The sequence below is a fragment of the Miniopterus natalensis genome, chromosome 5 (assembly GCF_054644295.1).
Source record: "Miniopterus natalensis isolate mMinNat1 chromosome 5, mMinNat1.hap1, whole genome shotgun sequence".
NCBI lineage: Eukaryota > Metazoa > Chordata > Mammalia > Chiroptera > Miniopteridae > Miniopterus > Miniopterus natalensis.
Window position 1 is genome coordinate 6,981,321 of NC_142085.1, and position 12,467 is coordinate 6,993,787.

Consider the following 12,467-nt stretch of genomic DNA (forward strand, 5'->3'; position numbering starts at 1 on the left):
AAGACATACTGACTGATATGATGGAAGGTAAAGCCAAAGGCTAACGCCAGCAGGGTTTTCTCCAGTACACCCACACACTTTCTCCAAGACAGTGCATGGGTGTGCAAGACTCAGCTCTTTTTTGTTAGAAAACTTGTTTATAAAGGATGTACTTGTTGTTTTTATTAAATTATTCGTTAAAGATTATATTACCAAATGAAATCTGGGTGCAACAGCAAAAAAAAAAAAAAAAAAGTTGTTTCTATGAAGCTGTCACTGGAAGGGAAGACAACTCTGACCGTCTCATTAAAAAGAACCTCCCAGCAAGGGGCCACTGTGACAATGTGGAACCACAAGAATGCCCCAGAATACACTCTACCACTTACCCTTATAATAGGGCTTGTGTTTCAAATAGAAAAGCCAGATCTCAATGTCTCCGTAACTGGCTCAGTATCCAGCCCTGCCTCTCGCCTTTGCAGGGTCAAAAACACAGAGCTAAACACAGAGACCAAGGGCTCCCTGGACACCCACACAAGTCCTCCCCATTTCCAAGTGTCACACCCTCTGGACTCTTATGGTAAGTGACAATGTCCACCCTGAGGAAGACGACAAAACCAGCACAAAACCTTGACCTCTCAGCACCCTGCTCTGGTCAGATTCAGACTACGACCTTGGGGAACAGCATCCTCCCGAGTGTATTTGTCTACACATTCATGCTGCGCATGTCTGCTGACCTTCCTTACAGCCTGGGGTATGGAAGACGATGGCCCGAGAAAGCCTTGCTCTCCATTCTGACTTCGCTCAGGAGAGGGAAGGAGCTGCCATTGGCTCCTCAGGCCCAACGAGTGGGTGAGGGAGCAGGGAGGAGGGGACGCCTGCTCCTCAATGGCCTGGCCTTCCATTACCTCGAACATGAGCTTCCCCACCTGGTTAAATAACAAACCCAGAGACTGAGACGGAGACCAGCTTTCAGTGCTGGGCTCATGTCAAGGGAGCCACAGTGTGCAGTGACCTCTTTATCACCTCAGAAGAGGACATCAACAGGGCACTATGTCCACCAACAAGGAAAGCTCTATCCTCAGACAATTCAAGCTCAGCAGTGCCACCAGGTGACTGTGTGGGAGACAGGGGGTGGGATGGGTGTGAGTCAGCACCACCCACAATGCAGCCTAGAAGCGGAGGAAACTCTGCCATGCATCTCCTGGGGTCCACAGGAAACAAACTGCCCCTTATGCGGCTCCACTGAGGCTGGAGCTGGGGTGCTCCACAAGGTAGGTGTAAACACCTTCACCTTTGGGAGTCATTACGGCATCGCTGAGATCTGGAAGGTCCAGCCCACGTTCCTACTAAGGGGGTGACCGTAAGGCTGGCTGGCTGCATCCCGTGTACGCGAGGATGTTTTTGAGAGGTGTGCTTCTTACTCAGGTGTGATCAGTCAGAATATTTCCTAAAATTGTTCAAACTTTGGTAGACACTCTAGAAACACACAACAGAGACAGACAGATACACATACACGCAAAAACAAAGGTAAGTTGTGAGGTGATAAGACAGATGCAGAAAATAGGGATACAAAAAGAAACAGAGAGGTCAAGAGATGCAGGTAAATAGTGACAAAGGTGCAGCTAGAAAGAAATAGAGACAGGCAATAAAGAGTGAGAGACACAGGGATGCAGAGGCAGACAGAAAGATGCACAGAGACACACTGAAAAAAATATACAGGAGCAAAGAGAGAGACAGAAAAGGAGAGAAAGGTGCAGGTAGAGATATAACAGAAAGAGGAGAGAGACCTCATTGAATACCTGGATCTAGTCTCTTCTGAAATCAACTGATCCCAGGCTCCATTGCAACATGAACAAACTAAACTTCAGTTGGGTTTCTATCATTTGGAGCCAAAAACATTACTTTTATTGCTGATTATACTTTCCCCAAACTAAAAATTGACCTTGATCACTGTGACTTGCCAAGACATCTGAGGCATCAGTTTGGTTCTTTTTGACACCAGGTGCCACTATATCTGGGCCCAGAGAATTCCACCATGCTGACACACACTCTGCTCACCACTGCACAGAACATCAATACTAAAGAGCCAGGAAGGAGGACAATGGAACCGATTTTCTGTCCCCTCTGCCCACTTTTAACACAGCACCCCAGCTGCCTCTAGTCTCCCTCAAGGAACAAAATATGTTCCTTTCATTCTGCAGTGGCTTCCTGCCCCCACCCAGTTAAGAAGGCTCAGAATACAGACAACGCATAATGTGTTTAATTATGATAAAAGCTAGAGCCAAGTAAAGGCTTTAAGGTGCTTTTCGGGGGGAGGGGGGGCTAGAAACAACAACAAAATGTCTTTGGGCCTTGAGTAGACTCAGCTGGCAGGTCACAGGCACAGACTCCAGGGTCACACTCATGGTCTCGCTGTGGGGGTCACAGGGGATGACAGCCAACTGAATCAGAGTCACTGTAGAGCTCAGATCTCAGGGGACAGGCTGCCAGGCAGCTGGAATTCTGGGTGAGGACAAGCAGGCACTTCAGGAGAAACACAGCCATTTCCAGTCAAAGTACTGACAGGAGTCAGCGCAGGAGCCCTGCGGGAGAGACAGTGGTCAGCACCCGGCACCCTGGGGGACACACCCTGTCACCTCCCCTCCCGGCCCACGCAGCATCACAGAGAGCTGAGGTCCAGGGCATGTCGTCACCACCTCCCCGGTGTCTGTGGAAGGGTGAAATCAGTAAAGAAGACATACTTCAGCTCCACACAAACATGCAGAAGGCAAAGGATCAGGTGTTATCCCTCAGGAGGGGGGCATGAGCATTTCAACCTTTTTAGCAAATTTAATAACTAACCTTCCTCCCATCACTAGCAGCTGCTTCCACTCACTTATAAATGCCCACAAGCAGGAGCCACCAAGATGGGTCATGTGGGCATCATCCCCATGTCCAGCACCCAAGTTGTGGCTCTGGCTCCAAGTTTTGTAAGAAGATGCCACCAAAGTGAAGCCCTGGTTCTGGGTAACAAGCCCGGAGCCTCCTGCAGAAACTGGGCAACCGTCTCCCCTAACACTTGATCCCGTGGCAGGGAACAGGCCATGAATCAAGGCCTCTGTGACCAGGAACACTCACCTCACCACCCCCCTCTTTCACCTGCCCTCAACCCCCATCAATCGCCCCACTAAATCAGAGCAAAGATAGTACCTGCTGGCTGAGGCCCCTGAGATCCTACAAAAGTACATTATACAGAGAAAGGTCTCATCACACAAACAGCTGGTCCCTCTCCCACCCCACAGGGAAATGAGATAAGCAACTTCATTGGAAACTTATTTCCTCCCTACTATTGGCCACAAGGCCTTAACCAACCTAAGCTACAATACCCCAAATGAATGAACCTGTCCCTAGAAGGAAGGAAAGCCAGTGCTCTGACCTTCTTTGAAAAGGGGGCAGTGAGACCAGGTCGATCTGTAAGAGGTCCTAGGACACAGGCCACCAGCCACCAGTCACATCTGTGGCAGGGCTACCTCTCAACCAGTAAAACAGGAGCCCAAAGTTCCCCCCAAGGTGGTTCTGTCCCTCCCACCACCAACCCAGCCTGCTTCCTTCCCCGTCAGGAGGTAAAGTTACACCTAGAAGCAGGCTCTCCCTAACAGAGGGTCTCAGGCACGGCCCATCTTCCCTTTTCTTAAAGTTCCTTACCCTTCTGTTTCCTGTGACGGATGACAAGGCCCAGCCCGAGGAAGATCAGCCCCAGCATCAAGCCCCCGACGCCACTCAGCATCTTGCTCCTGGCAGATTCAGACTGTGCCCCTGGGGAGCAGAACCTGAGTGTCAGCATCTGTCCCACACCCACAGTGCCCCTGTGGGAAGCCTGGAGTCCAGTCTGAGGCACAGGAGGTGCAGGTGGAGGTGGGGGTGGAGGTGGAGGTGGAGGTGGTGGAGGTGGAGGAGGTGGTGGAGGTGGTGGTGGAGGTGGAGGTGGTGGAGGTGGTGGAGGTGGTGGAGGTGGAGGTGGAGGTGGAGGTGGAGGTGGAGGTGGAGGTGGAGGTGGAGGTGGAGGTACAGGGGAGCCTAGTTCTTCATTCTGACCAACTCTGGGGAGGGACCAGCCAATAAATCCTGGGACACCGTGGGTGGGTGACAGAGGGGGAAGCGGATCCCTGCTCCTTGAGACACATCCTTAACCTTGGGCCCTGAGTCCCAGTCACCAGCTGCCACAGTCAGTCCTCCAGAGCGCCCAGGCTGGGCTCTGGGGTCTGGTGTAAAAACCTCCCTAGTGTCTGGAAACACAATGAGATCAGGAATCCCCTGAGGCCCCTGCCATGGCACAAGAGGGCTCTAGCACCCTGTGATGTCCAGCTCAGTGGTGGCAGCGGGAATAGGGATGAGATGGGGTGGCCAGGGGATGCTGTTTGCCCTCTGTCTGTGGGGCCCGCGGTGAAGGAAACAAACTGCCCCTTACGCCACTGCACTGTTACGGGGCTCTGGAGGCTGGGGTGCTCCACGTGGCAGGTGTAGACGTCTCCTCGCTGGGGGGTCATTTCCAGCATCACCAGGATCTGGTAGGTCCAGTCCCCGTTCCTAATAAGGGGGGTGGTGGACACGGCATCGCCTGTCTCCTCCTGGTCGTTCCGGAACCACCGAACTTTGACCTGGCTTGGATAGAAGTCCGTCACCGAGCACACCAGCAGGTTGTGGTGGTTGAGAGCCTCTCTCTTGGCTGGGGAGACGGTCACCGTGGGCGCCACTGGGGGAGTAACAGACAGGAAAGACAGTGAGATGTGAGAGCACCACCAGGCCTCCCCGCGGACAGCCTCCCTGTGCCGTCCCTGGACCCCCAGACGGGGGGACCATCCGACCTGGGCCACTTCATCAGCCCGAGCAAGCGCGTGAGTCAGTCTCAGGGGTTAACAGGGATCACTCTCTGGGAGTTATTCTGTTGATACTAACTGATAAAAATGAAGCCCTTTAAAGTCTTAAATTGCTATATTACACAGGCCACTGTTCACAATATTTTTAAAATAAAGGTGATAAGCCTGGACTTCTTTTTCCTCGCACCTATTGAAGGTGACTGTGGGGACCAGCTCTAGTGAGTCACACCAGGGCAGCGACACTGTTCTCGGTGGGTCCTGCTGCTCCTCCCAGTAGAGAAAATACATCAGTTTTGGCCTCCTGGGGACCATGAGATCATCAGCACAGGTCACAGCTCCCGAACAGCCACATGGACTGAGAATTAGGAAAGTACAGACTTTCCATGTCCAACAAAGCAGGACAGCAGTGACTGTCACATCTGACCTCCAAAGCAATGTTCTCCAATGGGCTCGTCTCTATAATCCTCAGCAGGTAATACTGACAGAATTTAAGAGCAAGAGCAGTTCTCCCTGCCGCCCCTCCACAAAGCACCGCTCGGCTTTTAGCCTGGCCTTAGCTCAGATGCCATTCATTCTGTGGTAAACTCCCATTAAATTTTATATTCTTAAATAATAAACCCCATGTCCACATTATATATGCCACCTATATTTTATTCACTTATTGACATTTATTCATTCATTCAACAAATATAAATTTCACAAGAGCTAGGAACAGAAATATAAATAACAGACATGGTCCCTGACCACATAGAGCTTGCAATCTAGTAAAAAACAAAAATAAATGCTATTTTTAAAAGTTTATAATTTTTGAAGGAAAAGAAAGGGAACCCTGGAAACCAGTAACACTGACAAACATCACGTTAGCCCATGTCTCCGTTCCTTTATCTTCTCCGATTACTACTCGTGGCCAAACACGACACACCTGTCCCTCCCCATACACTCATATCCTCGACCTCTCCAGTCACTTCACTGCATCTCCCTTATTCCCACGGTGTGGAACTACACTAAGTGTTCCACGTGTGTTTTACCTATTTGATATGGTATGTTCACTTATTTTCTTTTCCCCCTGAGTTTCTGTTATCTTTCAAGTGGATTGAATTACTAGCAGCCTCCCCTTCCCCACCCCCTTACTGTGAAGAATTACTTCCCTGTTCTGAAATCACACAGTGTTACCATGTGTGTCCTCCGTGGAAAACCTTCTCAGGTTCTGGCAGAGGTGGCCCTGGGTTGATGAGCAGGTAAAGTGACCGTAAGTCAGTGGGGGTTGCCGAGGTCAGCGGGAGTCCCGGTGCCCCCTTTGTATGGCAGGCCTGGGCCACCCCTGGAAGGAGCCACGTTTTCAGCTTAGACTTTAACTCTCCTCAGGTCCTCCTTCCCGGGGACTGACCAAAATCATGGTCATGATTAGATGGACTTATAAAATCTGTCAGCTTAGACAGACTGGGAGGGAAAATAGAGGGGACAGAAAACGTTTTATGAAAAAGACATGAAATAGCAAAAACGTAAGTACTTGGTGGCACTAGGATGTGGGTCAGAAGGTGAGAGAGTGTGTCATCAGCTAAAGGTATGTTTGACACTGGGTGCGACTAGGGGCTCATCAGCCAATTTCAATGCCCTGAAAGCATCATTTTGTGCCACCAACACTGAAAACAGGCGAGAACAGACTCATGTTGCTGCTGCCGGTCATGGCCGGCTCTACGGAGGCTGCGCTTCCCTTACATGCATGTCACATGCACATGGAACACAGATACAGACCAAAACCGCTGCCGGATGCTGGGGGGGCTTCACCTGGTGAGTACCTGGGCTAATTACCTAAAGCGTTTATTATGCACCGATATTAGCATATGAAAGTGGTCATGCCAATTCCGAACACACAAGTAGCTGTGAGATTAAACAGCATAACACAGAGAGTGTTTGGGGAGGTAACTGTCAAGAAACACTCATGAAATGTCTGTAATTTACATTCAAAATATCTTCCCCTGAATGGATGGTGATTCTGGGGGGAGGGGAGGCAGGGTCTAGGTCACAAGAAACCTGAGACAATTTTTATTCAATAATTTCATAGCATCAATTTATTCCCTTCAAAATGTCAGCCCTCTTGCACCGTTTGTGGAGCTTTCTAAACGATCAACGTTCTGCCTGGGACAGCCCTGAAGTGTCTTTGCCTTTAGCCAACACTTTTTCCTCAGACTTTGCATTCGCAGCTCCTGAGTTAAGATCCAAGTCGGGAGGCGTTTACCTGACCGCATTAAGCCAACTGGCCCAGAATGATGGGGCCGGCTGCGGAGGCCCCGCTTGCCCGCCTGCGCTCGGCGGGGCCTCGGGGGGCGGCCGCGTTCTCCCCGACGGCAGCCAGGCCCGCCTCGCAGGCGCCGCCCGTGTGCGGCGGGCACGGAGCGCACCCACGGGCCCCAGCTAAGGGCGCCGGGTACGACAGGCACTTACCAAGCAGAGCCCACGAGGGTCACAATAACGGACCAAGGGGCCAGAGGGTAACACACACGTCGCGGCTGTGACCTATTGGCACGTGTGCCGGGGCCCTGGAGCCGCCCGCACCGGGCGGGCGGTTAAGGCGGAGGCGGGCCTGCTGCGCTCCCCGCGGCCCGGGCGGGGCGCGGCGCGGGGGACACTCCCGCCGGGCGGGACCAGGAGCAGACGCCGGCGCCAGGCGGGAGGGGCTGAGTCGGTGAAAGGAGCAGAGGCGCGGGCCCGCCGGGCAGGCCTGGCGGCTCCGGGGGCGGGCGGGGTGCCCGGTGCCTCCCAGCGCCGCCCCCGTCCCGCTCCGGGTCCTTTCCGGGTCCCCCCTCTGTCCTTCCCGGCGCGCCCCGCTCGCCCCGGTTCCCGCCCCGTCCCCGCCCTGCTCCGGCCCCAGCGGCCCCTCCCGGCGGGCGGAGGCTCATCGCGGCTGCGGGTGGGCCGAGGGCGGGGGGGGGGGGGGGCAGGGGCGCTCACCTCGCTGGTGCAGGGTCATGGCGTCATCCATCGGGTAGTTGTGTCTGCACACCGTGTCCACCGCGGCCCGATACCGCTCCAGGAGGTCCTCCTGCCCGTTCCAGTACTTGGCGTCCGGCCGCCCCAGCTCGGTCACGGCCACAAACTTCCCCACGTCGCTGTCGAAGCGGGCGTACTCCCCCCGGTTGTAGACGAACTTGGCCACGAGCCGCACGCGCTGCGTCCCGTTGGTGAAGTAGCACAGGGCCTTAAACTGGTGCACGAAGTCCTCTGCGGGGCCGCCGCGCAGTCAGCACTCGGCGCTCAGCCCAGCGCCGCCCAGCCCGGGACCGTCTGCGGGAGACGAGCCCGCAGCCCCGGGACCTCGGCCCGCGCCGCCAGCGCCCCCCGCGCCGCCGGCTCCCACCGGCCCTCCCGCGGCTCCTCCCGCCCCGGCCCCCGGCCCCCGGCCCCCCGACCCCCCGGGCCCCCGACCCCGGGCCCCGGAGCCGCCTGCGTGTAGGGAGCGGACGGAGCGGGAAAGTGTCCCCGGGACCTGGGGCCCCGCCCCAGCCCGACAGCAGGGCGCGGGGACAGTCGGCCCGTCCCTCATGCAGCCCGTCCTCAGAACGATCAGGACCCCCGAACCCTAAACCCCACCTCCCACAGAGCCGCGGGGGGCCGAGACCAGCGCCCACGCGGCCCGCGGGCTCGAGGGGAGCCTGGACGCGGCGGGCCTGGGGTCGACCGCCCGCGTCCCCACCCGCGGGCCCCGCCCGACGCAGCGCCCCCTCCCGCCGCCAGAGGGCGCGCTCGGCCCCCGGAAAGGGCCCGGGCTCCCCAGTCAGATAAACGGGGCTCCCGTCCGACGGCCCGGGCACCGGCTTGGGCAGGTCGCTCAGAGCATCTCCAGCACAAACGTAGCTGCGTAAAGAGACCGCAATACCCACGCACCCGGTGCTGGGAAGCCTAAGCGAGGACTCCTATGAAGAGGGAATCCTGAGTCTGAAGGTAAGGCTTTCTCAGCGCGTTGGTCCCCTCTTTGCATTCCCCTTTCTCCTAAATTCAGCCCGCCATCCGCTCAACACTGCATCCCACTCGGTAGCTATGTGACCCTAAGCCAGTGAAGGAAGTCGGGGCTCCCTGTCTGTGGTCACCAGGTCAGAGCCACTCAGACACCCCGAGTTTGCCTCCTGAGCCCTCCACTCAGACTTGGGGTGTGGAGCCCTTTCCCTCAGTCCCACAGGGCAGAGGCCAGTGCACACACCTCCCAACCCACAGCCCCTAGTATTTAGTCCAGGCAAGGTTGTGGGCACCGTGAAAGGACAAATGCTCCTGTCTCCTCTGGGGAGAAAATCTGATCTTCAAAATAACCTTTTCCTGTCCCTGGTAGGAGGTGCCCTGCCTCCTCCCTGCCATTGTAACAGCCCCAGGCTTGGCCGGGGGAGGCCACTGACCTCACCTCCTCACTAGAAGGGGAAGCAAGAGAGTCAGCTCCTTCCCAAAGAGAGGAAACGTGTGATAAAAGACTACTCTCAGGTCACAGTCACCCCACACCCAGCCCAAGAGTCCCTCGGAGCCCGTCCCCCAGGCTGGTGGCTCTGGGGGGCCCCTGCCCTGCACTCACCTGGAGAGTCTCTGCCCTCAGCCCCTGGGGCAATGAGCACCGCCAGCCCCACCATCACAGCTGCTGCCCAAAGGCCGCCGGGGGTCCGCGGAGCCCTCTTCCCAGACATGATCAGGACAAAGGAAGAAGTGAGGCCGTGAGCCCAGCTCCACCGGTGCCGGATGCACCCCTGCAGAGAAGGAGGCCCTGTGAAAGCCTCCCCACGGGTAGGCCTGGGGAGACCCGGGCAGCACCCAATCAGCACGGGCGCCCAGGCGCCTCATCTGTCTCTGGGCAGATGCTTCTGGTGAAGGCTCTTTGCCCAGTGCCTGGAAGGGCGTCCTCATCAAACTGCACTGGGTGAACATCTGAGCACTTTCTCTCAGTTATCGAAGATCTAAAGACTGAATGCCTCAGGGGTTTAAAAAACTAAAAAGAAAAATGATTCAAGAGTAGACATCTCTGTGATATTTAGTTAAAACATATTGTCCTGACACTTGAGGTTTTTAGTAGGGGAAAGCACGTGGGGACCATGTAACGGGGGAGAGAGAGTTATCATCACGGAGATGCTCCTTCTATTACCTTAGACACGTGGAGGAGCCCTAGGTGGTGGGGGGAAGGGCAGAGCTCTGAGAGGAAATGGTTCTAAGCTGCAGGGAGCTATTAGAGTCAACAAATCACTCAAACTCCTTTGCCTCAGGCTTCTCTTTGGAAAATGTGGATCATGCTGCATGCATGTTCCATCTAGAGCCCCATACATACAAACCTAAGAGTAATAAGACCTTTAATATTGCAGAATGTCCCTCTGCTTCCATTTGTAACTATTGGGAATAACTGGTTAATACGTGGAGCAAGAAGACAAGCCAAGAGTTCTACGCCGGGCCCTGCCAGCACCTGATTCCTCCTTGTGCCAGAATCTATTGTATTCATGCTCTTTGAATGACAGTATTTGAAAAGTTGACTTTTCTCTTACAAGCTCTCCAGCTGCTTCAGTCCTCCCTGGACCGTGAAACAGGTCCATCAGATGTTAGCAAAGGCACAATCCACAAACATTCACAACACTCAGACACAGTCCCCTGTAGCTTCCAAGACAGAAAGCAGAAGACATGGAGAAGCCTTTCCTGGGGCCTGAACAGTGACGGAGGGAGCAGATGCTGAGTCACAGCTCCAACTGCGCTGCCCCAGAGCATCCAACCAGACAGGCAGGACTATTGCTGCGGTTTTTCACTAAGTGTGTTATTTATCAGGCTCTTCTTGCCCATGACTAGGGGTAGCACTAAATGGTTACAGAGCAATTAAGACAATGCCTGGCAAACATTAGTAAACAAGATAAGTATCTCGCTCTCTTCTCTTCCCTGTATTTTAGGTTCTCCTTTTTAAGTTTGAGGATAGGATCTAAAAGCGGATTATAAAGAGTTTGCCAGGTAAAAAGAAGTAGGGAAGAGGCAACTACAAGCATTCCCATCAGTGGCACATGGAGGCAGTGAGCTGTCCCGGGTTCCTTTGTGGGTGCAGGGCTCCCGAGCACCTGGGCCTGGGGAATCAAGCCAGGCTTCCTCCAGCAGTGGTGGGTCAGGGTAACTCAAGAGCAAGGGTGCGTGCAAAGAGAAGGAACACCCAGCTCAGCCCTGGAATAGGGCCTGGGGACAGGGAACAATAGTCAGAGAGGGAACTTGAAGGTACCTCAGTTCCCTCAGCTCCCAACTCGGGGTCCCTCAGAATTAAGAGGCCTCTGGCCCACCCCCTTCATCCTGTCCTAAGGGGGAAACCCCTCAGTTCTGCTCTGGGCTGTAGCAGAGGCTGCCGCAGGCCTGGGGACTGCCAGTCTCACAGGCCTCTTCACACAGCCTTCTCTACCAGCAACAAGTGTCCGCTTAGATCCTTTTTCTAATTGGCTAAAATCTCACCTGAAAGGTGTGGCTTGGGCTTCTGCCAGCTGCTTCCCTTGACCCAGTCAACATTCTCTACATTTTCTAGACTTCTCTGCATAGTCCCTGAACTGTCTACACTACTCCTGGCAGCCACTGCTGGCCTGGCCTGAGAGGAAGGTCAGGCAACCCGGGCATGTGCCCTGACCAGGAATCGAACCCCGATCACCTGGACCGCAGTTCGATGCTCAACTGCTGAGCCACACCCGGCCTGGAGATGTAAAAGACTTTAAATCAGCCATCAAAAAATTGCTTCAGTAAGCAATTACAAACACCCATGAAGCAAATGAAAACAATAGAAAACCTGTAGAAATTACAAAGAAGAACCGAACGGAAATTATATGAATCAAAAATAAAAGAACAAAAAAAACACAAAAATCTTTAAATGGATAGACTCACCTGCAGAATGGGGAGAACAAGGTAAAGACTCAGGGAACAAGGTCTTGGCTCCAGTCCAGCGTGTAAGAAGCTGCAAATCGCCACTCCTCCCTGAAAACGTGAAAACTGAGCAAACTGACAAGTCAGCAACATACGCCAGCCCCCAGGGTTTGTCCCCACAGGGGTCTGTGGTGGACAGTCCAGCCCTGCACACGTTATTTAGGCGGCTGTCTTTGCAGGGCCATCAGTGTGCCCTGCTTCGGGTGGCACTGGAACTGCACCTGCTCTCACTGGCGAAGGGCCGCGAGGCTCTTCCTCAAGTCTCTTTTCAGCATCTCCTTCTCACACGAAGGTGATCGTCCCCAGCAATGTCTGCAGTTCCTGCAGAGAGGGGCTGTTGAGTGGACATGCTCTGCTGCAGATGAACACTCCGTCTCGTGACAGTAGGTGTCTGCCCCGCACCAGGTTTCGGGGTGTGGGACAGGTCATGCAGCCGTCCAGTGGTGGGATGGGTGGTCCTCAGCTTACAGCAGAGCTTCCAGGTACAGGCCCTGTTGCTCACAGGGCTTGGCAGGTGGCACAGAGCTGTGTCCCTCTTAGGCTGTATCTTTCTTCAGCCCCTTTCCATACCTGGGGCCAAAACGCTACTGTGGTTCAGCGCGCCCCCTATCACTGCCAGGGACCCCACGACACCCCCTCCTGAATTACATGCACATCCAATTCCCCAGGTAGGGCAGGGACTAGGTACCAAGTCCCTGTCCCTTTTAGCTGCTCACTTACCTCCTCCAA

At 54.6% G+C, this 12,467-nt stretch overlaps 1 protein-coding gene across 1 annotated transcript; it reads right to left on the reverse strand.

Annotated features, from left to right (window-relative positions):
• Positions 1 to 2,392: 2,392 nt before the first annotated feature.
• LOC107545091 (HLA class II histocompatibility antigen, DQ beta 1 chain-like) lies at positions 2,393 to 9,608 on the reverse strand. Its single transcript, XM_087817085.1, has 5 exons — positions 9,394 to 9,608; positions 7,788 to 8,057; positions 4,427 to 4,711; positions 3,664 to 3,774; positions 2,393 to 2,561 (listed from the first exon to the last, which is right to left on the reverse strand). The coding sequence occupies exons 1-5, from the start codon at positions 9,500 to 9,502 to the stop codon at positions 2,548 to 2,550; spliced, it is 789 nt and encodes a 262-aa protein (XP_087673211.1). The 5' UTR covers positions 9,503 to 9,608; the 3' UTR covers positions 2,393 to 2,547.
• Positions 9,609 to 12,467: the final 2,859 nt, after the last annotated feature.

What these genes read in the sequence shown, in the direction of transcription:
- LOC107545091 (XM_087817085.1), bottom strand. Translation starts at nt 9,502, where the DNA reads ATGTCTGGGAAGAGGGCTCCGCGGACCCCCGGCGGCCTTTGGGCAGCA. An exon ending in TGAGGGCAGAGACTCTCCAG is followed by an intron (nt 8,058 to 9,393) that starts GTGAGTGCAGGG and finishes GCGGCCCCGCAG; the next exon opens with AGGACTTCGTGCACCAGTTT. An exon ending in CCCCGTAACAGTGCAGTGGC is followed by an intron (nt 3,775 to 4,426) that starts GTAAGGGGCAGT and finishes TCTGCTCCCCAG; the next exon opens with GGGCACAGTCTGAATCTGCC.